The 16,096-nt window shown below is 36.1% G+C and overlaps 1 protein-coding gene across 2 annotated transcripts in view; it reads right to left on the bottom strand.

The window, feature by feature from the left end:
* Positions 1-1,336: 1,336 nt before the first annotated feature.
* Positions 1,337-16,096, bottom strand: part of LOC123542964 (alpha-(1,3)-fucosyltransferase C-like) — a 39,978-nt gene continuing 25,218 nt past the window's right edge. Inside the window, exons 2-4 of one of the 2 annotated variants that reach the window (XR_008368763.1) lie at positions 9,735-9,800; positions 2,768-9,368; positions 1,337-2,643 (exon numbers count right to left, since the gene is read on the bottom strand). Coding sequence is in view for 1 of the 2 variants with exons in the window: in XM_045329020.2 (XP_045184955.2) it covers positions 8,195-9,368; positions 9,735-9,751 (1,191 nt within the window). In the remaining variant the exon portion in view is untranslated. Of the gene's footprint in view, positions 9,369-9,734; positions 9,801-16,096 lie in introns of both variants that reach the window. The other variant, XM_045329020.2, reaches the window with a different exon arrangement.

The following is a 16,096-nucleotide window of genomic DNA, read 5'->3' on the forward strand; positions in this document are numbered from 1 at the left end:
TTATTTGGATTTGACGAAGTGACTTACTTTTTTGACCTCAAATGACCAAAAATCAAATTCAACCTTTATTTCATCAAGACAATCATTCTGACCAAATTTCATGAAGATCAAGGTTTTCCTTTGATTTGACCTAGTGACCTACTTTTTGACCCCAGATGACCCATATTTGAACTTGACCTAGATTTTTTAGGGCAATCATTCTGGTCAAAATTTGTGAAGATTAATTGAAAACTACAACCTCTATCCCATACACAAAGTTTTTCTTTGATTTGACCTAGTGACCTAGTTTTTGACCCCAGATAATCCATTTTCAAATTCGGCCTAAACTTCATCAAGATAATCATTGCGACTAAAATTCATGAAGATTTTTTGAAAATACAGCCTCTATCGCATACAAAAGGTTTTTCTTTGATTTTACATTGTGACCTAGTTTTTGTTCCCAGATAACCCATTTTAAAATTCGGCCTAGATTTCATCAAGATTATCATTCTGACCAAATTTCATAAAGATCAGTTGAAAAATACAGCCTCTATCGCATACACAAGCTAAATGTTGACAGACAGACAGACGACAGACGGACGCCGGACATCGAGCGATCAGAAAAACTCACCTGAGCATTTTTAGGTGAGCTAAAAAGTAGCTCGTTCTGTATTTGAACAAGCACCGTAAGCTTACAAATCATACGTGTTAACCACTAGACCACGCCGCTACTTACATCGGTTTAACGATATAAGTTACTTGTCATGTAATGTGTCCACCTGATTCCCTATTTCATTGTTATGGGCTGATCCGGTGTTAAATAAAGGCCACAGTTATCGCGTTTTGTTAATACATCACATTTCGCATTCCCAGACTTTGTCAATAAACTACATGTCTTGTGTTCAGAACAGTTGAAAGACCTATTCCCACACCATTTTACGTACATATTTAGTGAAACACAAATTAGAAAGAAGGAATCTGAAAAATGGTAAGGAAGATACATTTATAAGTAACATTATATACGTAAAACTGGACAAATTCAAAGGTGTGATATACAGAACACAGTTGCTTATTTTTGGAGCGTTGCTAATTTAGAATTGGTCATCGGAATGTACCGGGAACATGTGTTTGATAGTTGATCACTCTGTACAATGAATACGAGAAATTCTGTGATTGCAATGATGCGTATTTAGTATCTAGAACAGTGTAGGAAGTAGTTTTATGAGATAAGAACTTAGGGGAATTGAATCGAACAGCTAAAATGCGTAAAATAAAAGCTGCGTAAGGGCAAAAAATAACGCGTGAATGGAAATACTTTGCTACGCTCTTGCTAATGGATATACAGTCCAACATCAAATGCTTGTACATTGTAATTTTATTGACTGCCAAATGCTAGTACGTAATACTACTACTACTCGGATATACTACGCTAACATTGTGATTGTCATATTACATTACTCACAACACGTTACGAAGGATTTGGAACAGTTTAGGCGCATACAAGCAAGGTCAGCATTTCACGTCCCTTGACTAAAAAAAAAAGCCAAAAAACGAGGTGAAATAGAAACAATTTCCTCCTCAAAAACAATATACGGCATTTATATCGAAAAAAATATAGTCAGTATGTCCAGCACCAAACATGGTGCGAAGCACGAACGTACGAAGCAACATAGAACGAAAGCAATTGTTATGTTTATACACTTGTCATCCAAGAGGCACATATAGGAGCTTTTGATACTTTGCAACGTTGTTTATTTATAATTTCGCCACATTAGGTGTATGAATGTGATTATATACATAATTTTGTGTCAAAATTTTAGAGATTTTTAAATGAAATAGTGTCGAATATTCTAAACAAGAGCTGTCACTAATGGTGACAAATGCCCCCGCAGCACCTTGACCTTTGCCCTGGTGACCCCAAAGTCAGTACGGATGGTGTACTCATAAAGTACTATCAGCATGTAAAGTTTGAAGGTCCTGGGTGAAGTGGTTCGCGAGTAAAGTGCCTTCATGCAAAAAGATAATGTTGCCCCCTGTGACCTTGACCTTTGACTTGGTGACCCCAAAGTCAGTAAGGGTGGTGTACTCAATAAGTACTATCAGCATGTGAAGATTGAAGGTCCTGGGTGAAGTGGTTCGCATATAAAGTGCCTTCATGCAAAAAGTTAACGTTGGCCCCTGTGACCTTGACCTTTGACCTGGTGACCCCAAAGTCAGTAGGGACAGTGTACTCATAAAGTACTATCAGCATGTGAAGGTTGAAGGTCCTGGGTGTAGTGGTTCGCGAGTAAAGTGCCTTCATGCAAAAGGTTAACGTTGGCCCCTGTGACCTTGACCTTTGACCTGGTGACCCCAAAGTCAGTAGGGGTGGTGTACTCAATAAGTACTATCACCACGTGAAGCTTGAAGGTGCAGTGGTTCGCGAGTAAAATGCCTACATGCAAAAAGTTAACGTTGTGACTAACGAACGAAAGAACGAACTAATTAACGAACGGACGGACAGTTGAAAACTAATATGCCTCCCTTCGGGGGCATAACAATAGCTGTCCGTAAGACAGCGCGATCCACTATTCGACGATTTGACAGTAAAATGAAACTAGAGTTGTCACAGGAGTGACGAATTATACCCCCACAATATGGCCTTGTCAAAGAACTAAGCTTGACCTTTGACCTACTGATCTCAAAATCAATAGAGGTCATCTGCTGGTCATGATCAACCTCCCTATAAAGTTTTATGACTCTCGGCCCAAGCATTCTCAAGTTATTGTCCGGAAAAGATTTAAATGACCTTTGATCTTTGGAACCCAAAATAATTATGGGTCATCTGCTGGTCATGACCAACCTCCCTATTAAATTTCGTGATCCTAGTCCCAAGCGTTGTGAAGTTGTCCGAAAACCGTTTAAGTGTTCTGGGTCTCTGTGACCTTGACCTGTGACCTGCTGACCTCAAAATCATTAGGGGTCATCTGCTGGTCATAACCAACCTCGCTATCAATTTTCATGATCCTAGGCCCAAACATTCTCAAGTTATCATCTGGAAACCGTTTAACTGTTTCGTGTTATTGTGACCTTGACCTTTGACCTCTAACCTCAAAGTCGAATACGACCTGTATTTAATCATGTTACACCTGTGTACAAAAATTTAAGATCCTAGATCCAAGCGTTCTCAAGTTATCATCTTGAAACCGTTTAACTGTTCCGAGTCACTGTGACCTTGAATTTTGACCTACAGACCTCAAAATCGAACTTGACCTGTTTTTTATGATGTTACATCTGTGTACCAAAAATTATGATCCTAGGCTCAAGTGTTCTCAAGTTATTATCCGGAAACCATTTAACTGTTCCGAGTCACTGTGACCTTGACCTTTGACCTACAGACCCCAAAGTCGAACTTGACCTGTGTTTCATGATGTTACACCCGTGTACAAAAATATATGATCATAGGCCCAAGCGTTCTCAAGTTATCATCCGGAAACCGTTTAACTGTTCAGGGTCACTGTGACCTTGACCTTTGACCTATTGACCCCAAATTCGAACTTGACCTGTATTTTCGGATGTTACACCTGTGTACCAAAAATTATTCAAATCAGTCAAGGCTTTCACGAGTTATCATCCGGAAACCACAAAAACCAACAGACCAACCGACCGCCAAGCTCACTCCTATATACACCCCCCACAAACATCGTTTTGTAGGGGTATAATAAATTAACAAATTCGAAAATAACTGAAAGTAATTATTAATTGAGACAAAAGTCAATTCAAGCAATTGTAATTGATTAATTACTGACTTAGATTTGACTTATTATTGTTAACTAAATATATGTTGAACATCTGCACCAAGTAAAATCATTCGCTGTATGGCAGAGTTACATGTTTATGTTTGTGTAATCGTGTTTAATGTCTTTTTCAAACAATTTTTCTGTCACATTATGATTAACAACAGTGTCTACTAACAGAAGTGAGCACAATGCCCATCTTTATAGCACTGCCACATGACAACATCATGCCGTAAACATGTGACATGATACGCTACCTATTCACACTATACTAACAGTGCTGACCAGTCCTAGAACTATCCTCATAAGGCTGAGCGCCAGGCGAGGACTATCCTAGTACCATTTTTCATGTCTTTGGTGTGACCCAGCCAGGTAGTGAACCCATAACACCCAGCACTCTAAGCGGGTACTCTACCACTAGGCTACCAAGGCAGTTGGCAGAATTATGAAGGATGCGAAAAAGCTAATGGACAAATGGAAAGACAGAATGACAAACAGAAATTGACAATCCTTGAGTCAAAGAAAACGGTCTTAAACAGGAAGGGAACTATAAAGTCAATTTTAAGAGAACAGGCTTAAATAGGAACTAACATCATAACTCAACAAAATTTTTGAAAGAAGGAAGCAATCCCCAACTAGAACTGTCACAGGAGTGACTCATACCCCCCCCCCCCCCCCCCATACGGTCTTGTCACAGAAGAATGGAAACCATAAGGAATCTTAAAAATACTTTGGAGTACTTCATCCTGGGCTTCCACATATAAGTAATACTAGTATAATACTAGTATAGTAAAACAAGTAAATATATTAAATCTCTAATATTAGAGATACACTAAAAGTGAATACAAAAAAAAGGGTCTTACCGACCCAAGTTACCACAGAAAAATGTTTTTACTTTCTACATAGGACTTATAATAAAAAAGTTAGAAAAATACCTAAAATACTGAAAATCTAAAAATAGGATTTCTAAAAATAGACTAATTCCTGGAATTTAAGGGGAAGAAACTCAGTACAAAAGTTTAAAAAAGGTTACTTCCCTTTGGCTCTAAGCCAATCAGAATGAGATATAGTGAAAATACATAAAAATTAACCTTAAATTCTAGGTAAAAGGGGAAACAATTCAAGAAAAATTAGTGTCAGAGTTATGCACCTTGTGTCACATGATGTGGGTGATGAGGTGGAACATCTATTTAAAGTCTGGATTGAATCCATTCAGTAGTAACTGAGATAAAGTGAAAATACATCAAAATTTACCTTAAATTCTAAGTAAAAAGGGGCATAATTCATGAAAAATTGGTGTCAGAGTTATGCACCTTATGTCACATGATGTGGGTGATGAGGTGGAACATCTATTTTAAGTTTGAATCAAACCCATTTTGTAATAATTGAGATATAGTGAAAATACATCAAAATCAACCTTAAATTTAAAGTAAAAGGGGACATAATTCATAAAAAATTTATGTCAGAGTTAAGCACGTTATGTCACATCATCTGGGTGATGAGGTGGAACAACTGTTTTAAGTTTGAATCAAATCCATTTAGTAATAACTGAGATATAGTGAAAATACAACAAAATTAACCTTAAATTCTAAGTAAAAGGGGACATAATTCATGAAAACTTGGTGTCAGAGTTATGCACCTTGTGTCACATGATGTGGGCACATGATGTGGGTGATGAGGTGGAACATCTATTTTAAGTTTGAATCAAATCCATTTAGTAATAACTGAGATATAGTGAAAATACAACAAAATTAACCTTAAATTCTAAGTAAAAGGGGACATAATTCATGAAAACTTGGTGTCAAGAGTTATGCACCTTGTGTCACATGATGTGGGTGATAAGGTGGAACATGTATTTTAAGTTTGAATCAAATCCATTTGGTAACTAGAAAATGCTTTTGTAAAAAAGCGCATGTCTCCCCCAATGCAAAGTCCTTTAGGCAAGAAGTCAAGAGGGGTCAGGAGCGAAAGTCAAAGAGACACTGATGGTTAGCTGCAATAGCGATCATCTACTTGGCATGTCCAGACATCCCGCTGAATTTCAACACTCTTGGCCTAGTGGTTCTCAAGTCACTGTTCAGGCTCCTGTGACCTTGACCTTTGATCAAGTGACCTCAAAATAAAAAGGGGTCATCTACTCTGCATGTCCGATCATCCTATTTAGTTTCAACATTGTAGGTCAAGTGGTTCTCAAGTTATTTCCAAAAAATGATTTTAAATGAACAGGCCACTGTGACCTTGACCTTTAATAGACTAACCCCAAAATCAATAGGGGTCATCTACTCTGCATGTTCAATCATCCTATGAAGTTTCAACATTCTGGGTCAAGTGGTTCTCAAGTTATTGATCAGAACTGGTTATCAATGTTCAGGCCTCTGTGACCTTGACCTTTAACGAAGTGACCCCAAAAACAATAGGGGTCATTTACTCTGCATGAACAATCATCCTATGAAGTTTCAACATTCTGGGTCGAGAGGTTCTCAAGTTATTGATTGGAAATGGTTTTCCATGTTCAGGCCCCTGTGGCCTTGACCTTTAACAGAGTGACCCTAAAATCGTTAGAGGTCATCTACTCTGCATGACTAATCATCCTATGAAGTTTCATCATTCTGGGTCAAGTGGTTCTCAAGTTACTGACCGGAAATGGTTTTCAATGTTCAGGCCCCTGTGACCTTGACCTTTCACAGAGTGACGCCAAAATCATTAGGGGTCATCTACTCTGCATGTCCAATCATCCTATGAAGTTTCAACATTCTGGGTCAAGTGGCCCCTGTGACCTTGACCTTTAATGGAGTGACCCCAAAATCGATAGGGGTCATCTACTTTGCATGTACAATCATCCTATGAAGTTTCAACATTCTGGGTGAAGTGGTTCTCTAGTTATTGATCGGAAATGGTTTTCCATGTTCAGGCCCCTGTGACCTTGACCTTTGATGGAGTGACCCCAAAATCAATAGGGGTCATCTACTCTTCATGATCAATCATCCTATGAAGTTTCAACATTCTGGGTCAAGTGGTTCTCTAGTTATTGATCGGAAATGGTTTTCAATGTTCAGGCCCCTGTGACCTTGACCTTTGACGGAGTGACCCCAAAATCAATAGGGGTCATCTACTCTTCATTGCCAATCATCCTATGAAGTTTCAACATTCTGGGTGAAGTGGTTCTCTAGTTATTGATCGGAAATGGTTTTCAATGTTCAGGCCCCTGTGACCTTGACCTTTGACGGAGTGACCCCAGAAACAATAGGGGTCGTCTACTCCATCAGCCCTACAAAGTTATTGCTCGGAAATGATGTGTGACGTACGGACGGACGGACGGACGGACGGACGGAAGGACGGACGGACAGACGGACGGACGGACAGGGCAAAAACAATATGTCTCCTGGGGGAGACATAATAACTGAGATAATAGATTTTGGGACGCGACGGGACAGGACGCGACGCGACGCGACGCGACGCGACGGGACGCGACAAAACTGCCTCCTATATACCCCCCTCAAACATGTTTGGTGGGGGTATAAATATGTTTCAATAAGAGACATCTACTTTTGAAAAGAAGATACACCAAGGGGCATAGAACACAAATTAGAGTTATTTGGATTGTTACCACACATGCAGAAAAAAAGTTTATGTGAACTTACAGTAAGATATAAGGAATAGTAACAAAGATACAACAGAAAAGCAAAGGCGGCTGAAAAATTTTAACCTTAAAATAACCCGAGTATAACACCTTGGTAACTTGGACCTTGGGTATAATGGGCCCAGCCTCTGCATATAATTTGTTTGTATGCTGGACAATGGTTATATAAAGTTACAGTAAGATATAAGCAATAGTAACTAAGATATGACAGAAAAACAAAGGTTTCCGAAAAACTTTAATCTTAAAAATAACCTAAGTATAGCAATTGGTGACCTTGACCTAGGGTAAAATGGGCCCAGCCCCTACACATACCTTGTTTGTGTGCTGAACAATGATATAAGCAATAGTAACAAAGATATCACAGAAGAACAAAGGTTGCAGAAAAACTTACAAATAACCTAAGTATAACACATTGGTGACCTTGACCTTATGTATAATATGCCCAGCCCCTGCACATACTTTGTATGTATGCTGGACAATGTTTCTGTGAAGTTACAGTAAGACATATGCAATAGTAACAAAGATATGACAGAAAAAAATGGTTGCCGAAAAACTTTAACCAAGAAAAGTCACGTCGACGCCGACGCCTGGGCGAGTAGAATAGCCACCCTATTCCCCGAATAGTGGAGCTAAAAAGTGTTGGGAAAAAATATTAATGTAAACGAAAAAGAGTATTTTTGAGAAAAAATAAAATAAAGTAACTGACGGCTAGGTTTAAAGTGTTCGATATGTATCTATAAATTTTTCATGCTTTCACTCTTTCTGAAGGAAGCTTTATAGGAAAGCAATTTTGCATCAATTAAACTATTTTATCTGGATTGAAACATGTTCCGTTGTGTAGGTATGTTGCAATGTCTTCGTATGTCTTTTTATATTGTTCTTGGTTATTTATCCTTTCACACAGTCTACATTCTGATTCATGCATGGCATTCAACTTTGAATCTGCAATATTATATACGTCTTTGTTTTGTAAATATCTGGTGTATAGTTTCATGTCCTGACTGACCTTCAACATATAGCTTGCTAATGATTTCACTGTAGAAAATGACGAAGTATCAATAAATGCGTTCTGATTAAAATGCTCCGAATAATTTAGTCCTCCTCGAACAACTAAAATGGTGTCCAAACCTAGGTAAGTAAAAAATTTTTCTGTAACGTAATCTTTACAAAAATTGTTTTCGAATGACAAATAAAATTTGTAGTCTTCATTAATTAGTCGATGAATGTCTTCCCGACTTACTCTTGTTTTGTTCTTTGAACATTTTCCAAAAATATCCACCTGTACACCTTCCTGAATAAGTGTATGCACATATTCATCTCGAAGGCTCTGAGCATGACAGTGACTCACAACCCAAGCCGCAAGTTTCTTTTTTCGTTTAAAGATAATATCGTAATTACGGTACGGTAACACATCTCTTGTAGTTAATACCTGATTAGGCCGAAATATTTCCGAGTCTAGTGTGTATCCCCACGACCAGTTCATGCTGTTTTTCCAAACTGGGTCTCTGTACCACGATGGTCTACCTGCCGGAGGCTCGAAAGTCATAAAGACCCAGACTTGCGAATATGGACGTTTGTTTTTCAAATATGAGCTACCATATTTAAGTGGTTCTGGCGTACTGAAGACTACTGCTGACATCTGAGATATGTTGTTAACTTTATTTGTCATAACACAGTTTTTAAAGTGACACTTGTTTCTTAAGTACTCATTTGCTTTTGCAATGTCGATCCAGACTGGTTTGTTTATGAATAGTATCTGTCGAATGTTTTTGCCTTTGATAGTGTCCTGAGGTTTTTCTTTAGTTTCAATCATATCCACAAGTTTGTTCCTTTCTTGTTTATTGCTATATATGTATGGAAGCGTAGTCCTGCTTGCCGAGTACTCTTGTTTGTTTATCGAAATAGATAATCGACTTCCAAAAAACATAAGCATCATTCCAGGTATAATCACGGGCAATAACATATATCGGGATCTGCAATTATATCAAACATGTATAAGAATAGTTTTTCTTTAAAATTTGTGATTACATTTGATGTTAACTGATGCCAATTTTATATACAATATTTGAACTCTGATATTGGTTTGACAGTTAATTTAAACAAGTTCCTTCATATATAATATTGGTATCGTATTTAAATTAACACTTGAATAATTACAGAATTTTTACAGTTTAAGCATTCTGTCCTAATAGCAGAAGAAAATATTGAATTGCAAACTGGAAGTACAGCTGATAAAAACATAAAGTAGATCTACCAATATCTTCATAACCAATATGTCAAAATAATATATATGTTATGTATATGGAATGATAATGATACGATATTACACGCTGACAGACCTTATAAGTTTCACCATCTTGTTACACTGCTCCTATGTTAACAAATGAGTAGATATACAGCAATTTCTGAAACAAACAAATACAAAATTCCACAAATAAGCACCACAGAAAGTTCTAGGTGAATGGAATGGTCTTTAAAATAATCTTAAATGATATCACGAGCAAACAAATTACAGATAAATAACTTTCACGGCTTCTCCAACAGTACCGTAACAAGCAATACCATTACCTTCCGGTAACAAGTTTGATATTTTGTTCTATTTCTCTTTATTTCTCCCCTAGGTGTTGATTTCTTGATATTTTTGTAATTAATTATTCTACGAAATCAAAAATCAAACGGTAAACATTTAATCGAATAATCGAATCGTGTTTTTTTCCCCAAAACCACTTGTATACACAATGTCATTTTGTAAACAGGCTTTCGCATAAACAGGAAGTGAAGTGTAATCTTATAAAGATATCTTGGAGAGCCGTTCATGCAAACCGCCATAATTGCTTGTTAGGGGACGATTATATTAGGCTTGTACATGTGTAGCCTTTTAGTAGTCTGCTGAAAGGAAACAGTTAATAAAAAACATTAAGGTTTAGGAGTATATCACCAAAACACAGAAATATTCTATAAACGAACAACATCGTTACCAATCTTTTAACTGACCATTACATGTTCTGCCGTACTGTCCCGTACTTAAAATAGTTGTCCCCCTTTGAAAATGAATGTCATTTGTAAAAATATAAAAATAAGCAATTGCTGAAAACTGTGTTTCACCTAGTTATGTGAAATTTCAACACTCGCACGCTATTTCAAATGCATCAAAACGAACATGTGTAACAGTTCCTTGAAAATGGTGAGTTTTTAAAGGCGTTTGACTGTCCGGAAGTGGGGCCCCTTTAGGCAGTCATTTTCCGGAATTCAATGTTTAAATCAGTATACTGGCACTTGTTTTGTAGAGTTATATATACGCTATCATTACAAACACCACCAATACATGTGTCAGTATACTGATATAAACATTGAATTCCGGAAAAGGACTGCCTAAAGGGGTCCATCTTCCGGACAGTCAAACGCCTTTAAAAACTCAACATTTTCAAAGAACTGTTACACAAGTTTGTTTTGATGCATTTGTAATAGCGTGCGAGTGTTGAAATTTCACATAACTAGGTGGAACACAGTTTTCAGCAATTGTTTATTTTTATTTCTTTACAAATGACATTCATTTTCAAAGGGGGACAACTTTTTCAGAATATTTTAAGTACGGGACAGTGCGGCAGAACATGTAATGGTCAGTTAAAATATTGGCAACGATGCTGTTCGTTTATCAAAAATTTCTGTGTTTTGGTGGTATACTCCTAAACCTTAACATTGAAAAATAATGTATTGAAGTAGCTTTGATAAACTGTAAGTAAAGAGTATATAAAGTATATCTAAATATAAACTTGAAACGCTCTTAACACATTTTAACACGGGAGATAGCATGCAATGTTAATATGCGGTATTTTGTTTGGAGGAGGTTTAGTACTGCATGTAACTTATATACCGCTTAAGAAGTCTATGATAATTACTAGACCTATCCTATTTCTATTGTTTACAATACTACTGAGGCATACAAAATTCGTGCATATCATAAAATGCGAGACCATATGCCCGTTAGTGAGTGACTAGGTAAATAAGACCAAAAAAACTGTTTCACAAAAGTCTGTTTCGTTCAGTATCTCGAAATTTGTTCAAAGACTGACTGCAATGAAATTTAAACATTTAATTTTAAACAGGTCCTGGAATTTATTTTGAAAGTTTAAACAGACCTACTCAGTAAAGTTTCCTTGAGACATCTTCCATCTAAGCATAGGCTTTGTCAGAAGACTGGTTCGTGAAACATAAACACTAACAGAAATAGCAATGACAAAAATGATAAGATTGAAAAAATTTATAAACATCAAACATTTCCTCTGAGTTCATCATTAATCACATTTTAATCGCGACTGAGTACACTATCAAAAAGGAAAGTGCCCAAATTCCCAAATAAATTTATTTTAAATTCACATACAATGCATCAAACATGCCTGTTGGGCCAGCCTAACGAATAAATACATATATAAGAAAACTGAATATTTAGCAAAAGCATACACTTTATATAGATTTACGCAGAGAAACTTTGTGTCAGGCTGACCGAACAAACACTTTGAACGGTTTGAAAAATGAAATAAAACCGTTCGGCCAGCCTAACATATATACATATCAAAATTGCATTCAACTGGTCCTTAATTATTTAAGAAATATAAACAACCAAGAATATCAACTATTGCTATACAACTTTGTGTGAAATGATTTTAAATATCCCATGAAACATGTTTCAGTGTTCGACCAGCCTTACACAAATTCATAGTTAAATTATGTTCGACTGTTCAAACAAAACTTTATGACAATGCAATGAGTTTCAAAATTGTTCGGCCTGCCTAAAATATAAAAAATACTGTTCAATATGACATATCTCCATACAGCTTTTTGTTAGGCCGGCCGAACAGACTTTTTAAATGATTGGAAAATAAAACTGAATTTAGAAATTGTTCAGCCAGCCTAACGAAAATGTAAGAAAGACTATAATATCACGTATCTCCATAAAACTTTGTGTTAGGCCGGCCGAACTTTGGAAATGATTTGAAACAATGGGTTTCAAAATTGTTCGGCCAGCCTACAAAATATACAAGAAAGACTGTTCAGTATCAAATATATCCATGCCACTTTGTGATAGGCTACCCGAAATAAATACTGAAATGGTTAGAAAAAATGAGTTGGAAAATTGTTCTGCCAACCTAACAAAAATAAAAGAAAAACTATTCAATATCACATATCTCTAAACAACTGTAAGACCGGCTTAACAAACGTTTGGAATGATTCGAAACATATGCATAAAAACGATGTTTCAAATTAGTTTTAAAATTGTTCGGTCAATTTTACAGAAGTTCAAAAAAGGTTTACAGTATAATGTATTTCTATACAACTTTTGGGCTGGCTGAACATTCTTTTCGAATGATATGAAATATTCGTTACCAGTTTTTTTTTAAATATGTTCGGCCAGCCTAACAAAAATAAAAGAAAGATTGTTCAATATCAACTAGAACTGTCACAGGAGTGACTCATACCCCAACCATACGGTCTTGTCACAGAAGAATGGCAACCATAAGTAATCTTAAAAATATTTAGAATAATATAAAAATGTCAAAAAGGCTTAATACTTAAAAGAAGTTTACTCGTCTTTGGAGTACTTCATCCTGGGCTTCCACATATAAGTAATACTAGTATAATTATGTGCCCTGGATGAGGGATGAGGTAAATATAAAAAATCTCTAATATTAGAGATACACTAAAAGTAAATACAAACAAATGTCTTGCTGACCCATGTTACCACAGAAAAATGTATTTACTTTTTACATAGGACTGATAATAAAAAAGTTAGAAAAATATCAAAAATATTGAAAATCTAAAAATAGGATTTCTAAAATAGACTAATTCCTGGAATTTAAGGGGAAGAAACTCAGTACAAAAGTTTATAAAAAGTTACTTCCCTTTGGCTCTAAGCCAATCAGAATGAGATATAGTGAAAATACATCAAAATTAACCTTAAATTCTAAGCAAGAGGGGACATAATTCAAGAAAAATTGGTGTCACAGTTATGCACCTTGTGTCACATGATGTGGATGATGAGGTTAAACATCTATTTTAAGTTTAAATTAAATCCATTTAGTAGTAACTGAGATACAGTGAATATACATCAAAATTAACCGTAAATTCTAAGTAAAAAGGGGCATAATTCATGAAAAATTGTGTCAGAGTTATGCACCTTGTGTCACATGATGTGGGTGATGAGGTGGAACATTTATTTTAAGCTTGAATCAAATCCATTTTGTAAAAACTGAGATATAGTGAAAATACATCAAAATCAACCTTAAATTTAAAGTAAAAAGGAGACATAATTCATAAAAAATTGATGTCAGAGTTAAGCACCTTATGTCACATGATGTGGGTGATGAGGTGGAACAACTATTTTAAGTCTGAATCAAATCCATTTAGTAATAACTGAGATATAGTGAAAATACAACAAAATTAACCTTAAATTCTAAGTAAAAGTGGACATAATTCATGAAAACTTGGTGTCAGAGTTATGCACCTTGTGTCACATGATGTGGGTGATAAGGTGGAACATCTATTTTAAGTTTGAATCAAATCCATTTAGTAATAACTGAGATAATAGATTTCGGGACGCGACGGGACGCGACAAAACTGACTCCTATATACCCCACTCCAAACATGTTTGGTGGGGGTATAAATATCTCTATGTAACTGTTAGGCAAGCCAAACACACATTTTGAATGATTTTAAGTATATTTTTCCAAATACTTTCAAAATTGATTGGCCATTCTAAACAAGAGGTCCAAGTAGTCCTAAGTCGCTCAACTGAGGCCACCTTTGACCTTAGTCGATCTTACTAGTAACAAAGTATTAAATTTAAAAAATAATTTAAAAAACGATTAAAACTTTAAATTCAAACAATACTTTTAATAAGTATTTCTATTTTTAGCCCTAGCAGCCCCTAAAAGGTGCCAAATGCCCCAATTTGAACATACTTGGGAGAGGACCATATAATTGTGCTACATACCAAGTTTGATGAAGATCCATTGGGCAGTTCATGATAAGAAGTTGTTTAAATGTATTTCTATCTTTAGCTCTAGCGGCCCCTAAAAGAGGACAAGTGCCCCTATTTGAACAAACTTGGGAGTGGACCATAATGCCACAGACCAAGTTTAATGAAGATCCATCTAGCGGTGCATGGTAAGAAGTCGTTAATGTGTATTTCTATTTTTAGCTCTAGCGGTCCCTAAAAGAAGCCAAGTGCCCCCGTTTGAAGAAACTTGCGAGAGGACCTTATAATGAAGTTAAAGGCCAAGTTTGATGAAAATCCGTCAAGCGGTTCGTAAGTAGAAGTCGTTTTAAGGTTTTTCTATTTTTAACTCTACCGGCCACTAAAAGGAGTCAAGTTCCCCCATTTGAACAAACTTGAAAGAGGACCTTATAGTGATGCTACAATTTGGTGAAGTTCCATCAAGCTGTTCATGACAAGAAGTCATTTTCTATTTTTAGCTCTAGCGACTCCTAAAAAGGGCCGAAAGCCCCTATTTGAACAAAATTGATAGAAGATTGCAATAGGACGCTACAGACCAAATTTGATGTTATTCTGAAAAGTAGTTTCAGAGAAGATGTTTAAGTAAAAATGTGGACGACGGACGACGGACGACGGACGCCGGACCATCCACCCTATACTAATAGCACACCATGAACCTTCAGTTTAGATGAGCTAAAAAGAAAGACTTTCAATATCATATATCTTTATACAACTATTAGGCTAGCCAAACAAACTTTTGAAATGATTTTAAACATATAGTTCAAATGACTTTCAAATTTTATTCAGCCATTGTCCAGTCAACCTAAAAGATGTACATGAAAGACTAGAATATTAACTTTCTCTATACAACCTTGTGTCAAACATTTTGAAGAATAATTCTAGCTGAAACTGTGCAGCCATCCTATCATTAACTCATAATTAGTCTGCATTCAACTTGTTGAACAAACTTTTCAAATGAATGAAAATCTTGAACAAGAGCTCCGTTAAGTGGGGCAACATACGCCCGAAGGGTTAATCAGAGTAAGATGGTAGCAAAATTTAAACATGTAGAATGCTGAAGCCCAAAGGGCAACAATGTCGAACCCATTATTTGTTGACACATTGCTTGAATGACTCAAACATTTCAGCCAATTAAATCTCATTTCAGTAATTTAACAGGAACGATTATCCACAAACAAACAAAATTGTTTTAAGTTCATGAAAAATCTTTACCAGGTAGATATAGGTCAAATATGTTTAAGCATTTGATGTTTTATCCATGACATTATTGTACCACAGAAAAATGGTCTCGGTTTTTCCGTATGGCAAATAATAAAAAGTTAGAAAATAAGCTATTTATAGCAACAACAAAGGGAAGAAATTCTAAAAAATGCAAGTCCATAAAAACAAAAGTACATAAAGAAATCATTACCAGGATCAACTAGAACTGTCACAGGAGTGACGAATACCCCCACAACACGGTCTTGCCACAGATGAATTGCAACCATAAGAAAGACATGGCCACAAGAAGGTGCAATTTAAATCGAACTTGACCTTTATTTTATGATGTTACACATGTGTACCAAAATTTATCTAAATCTGTAAAGCCTTTTGTGAGTTATTGTTCAGCAACCATGAGTTTGACAATTTTTAAGTTGGAAAGGGACCATAACTACACATAAAATTAGTGGTTTGTAGCTAAAGTCA

The sequence above is a fragment of the Mercenaria mercenaria genome, chromosome 19 (genome assembly GCF_021730395.1).
Source record: "Mercenaria mercenaria strain notata chromosome 19, MADL_Memer_1, whole genome shotgun sequence".
Lineage (NCBI taxonomy): Eukaryota > Metazoa > Mollusca > Bivalvia > Venerida > Veneridae > Mercenaria > Mercenaria mercenaria.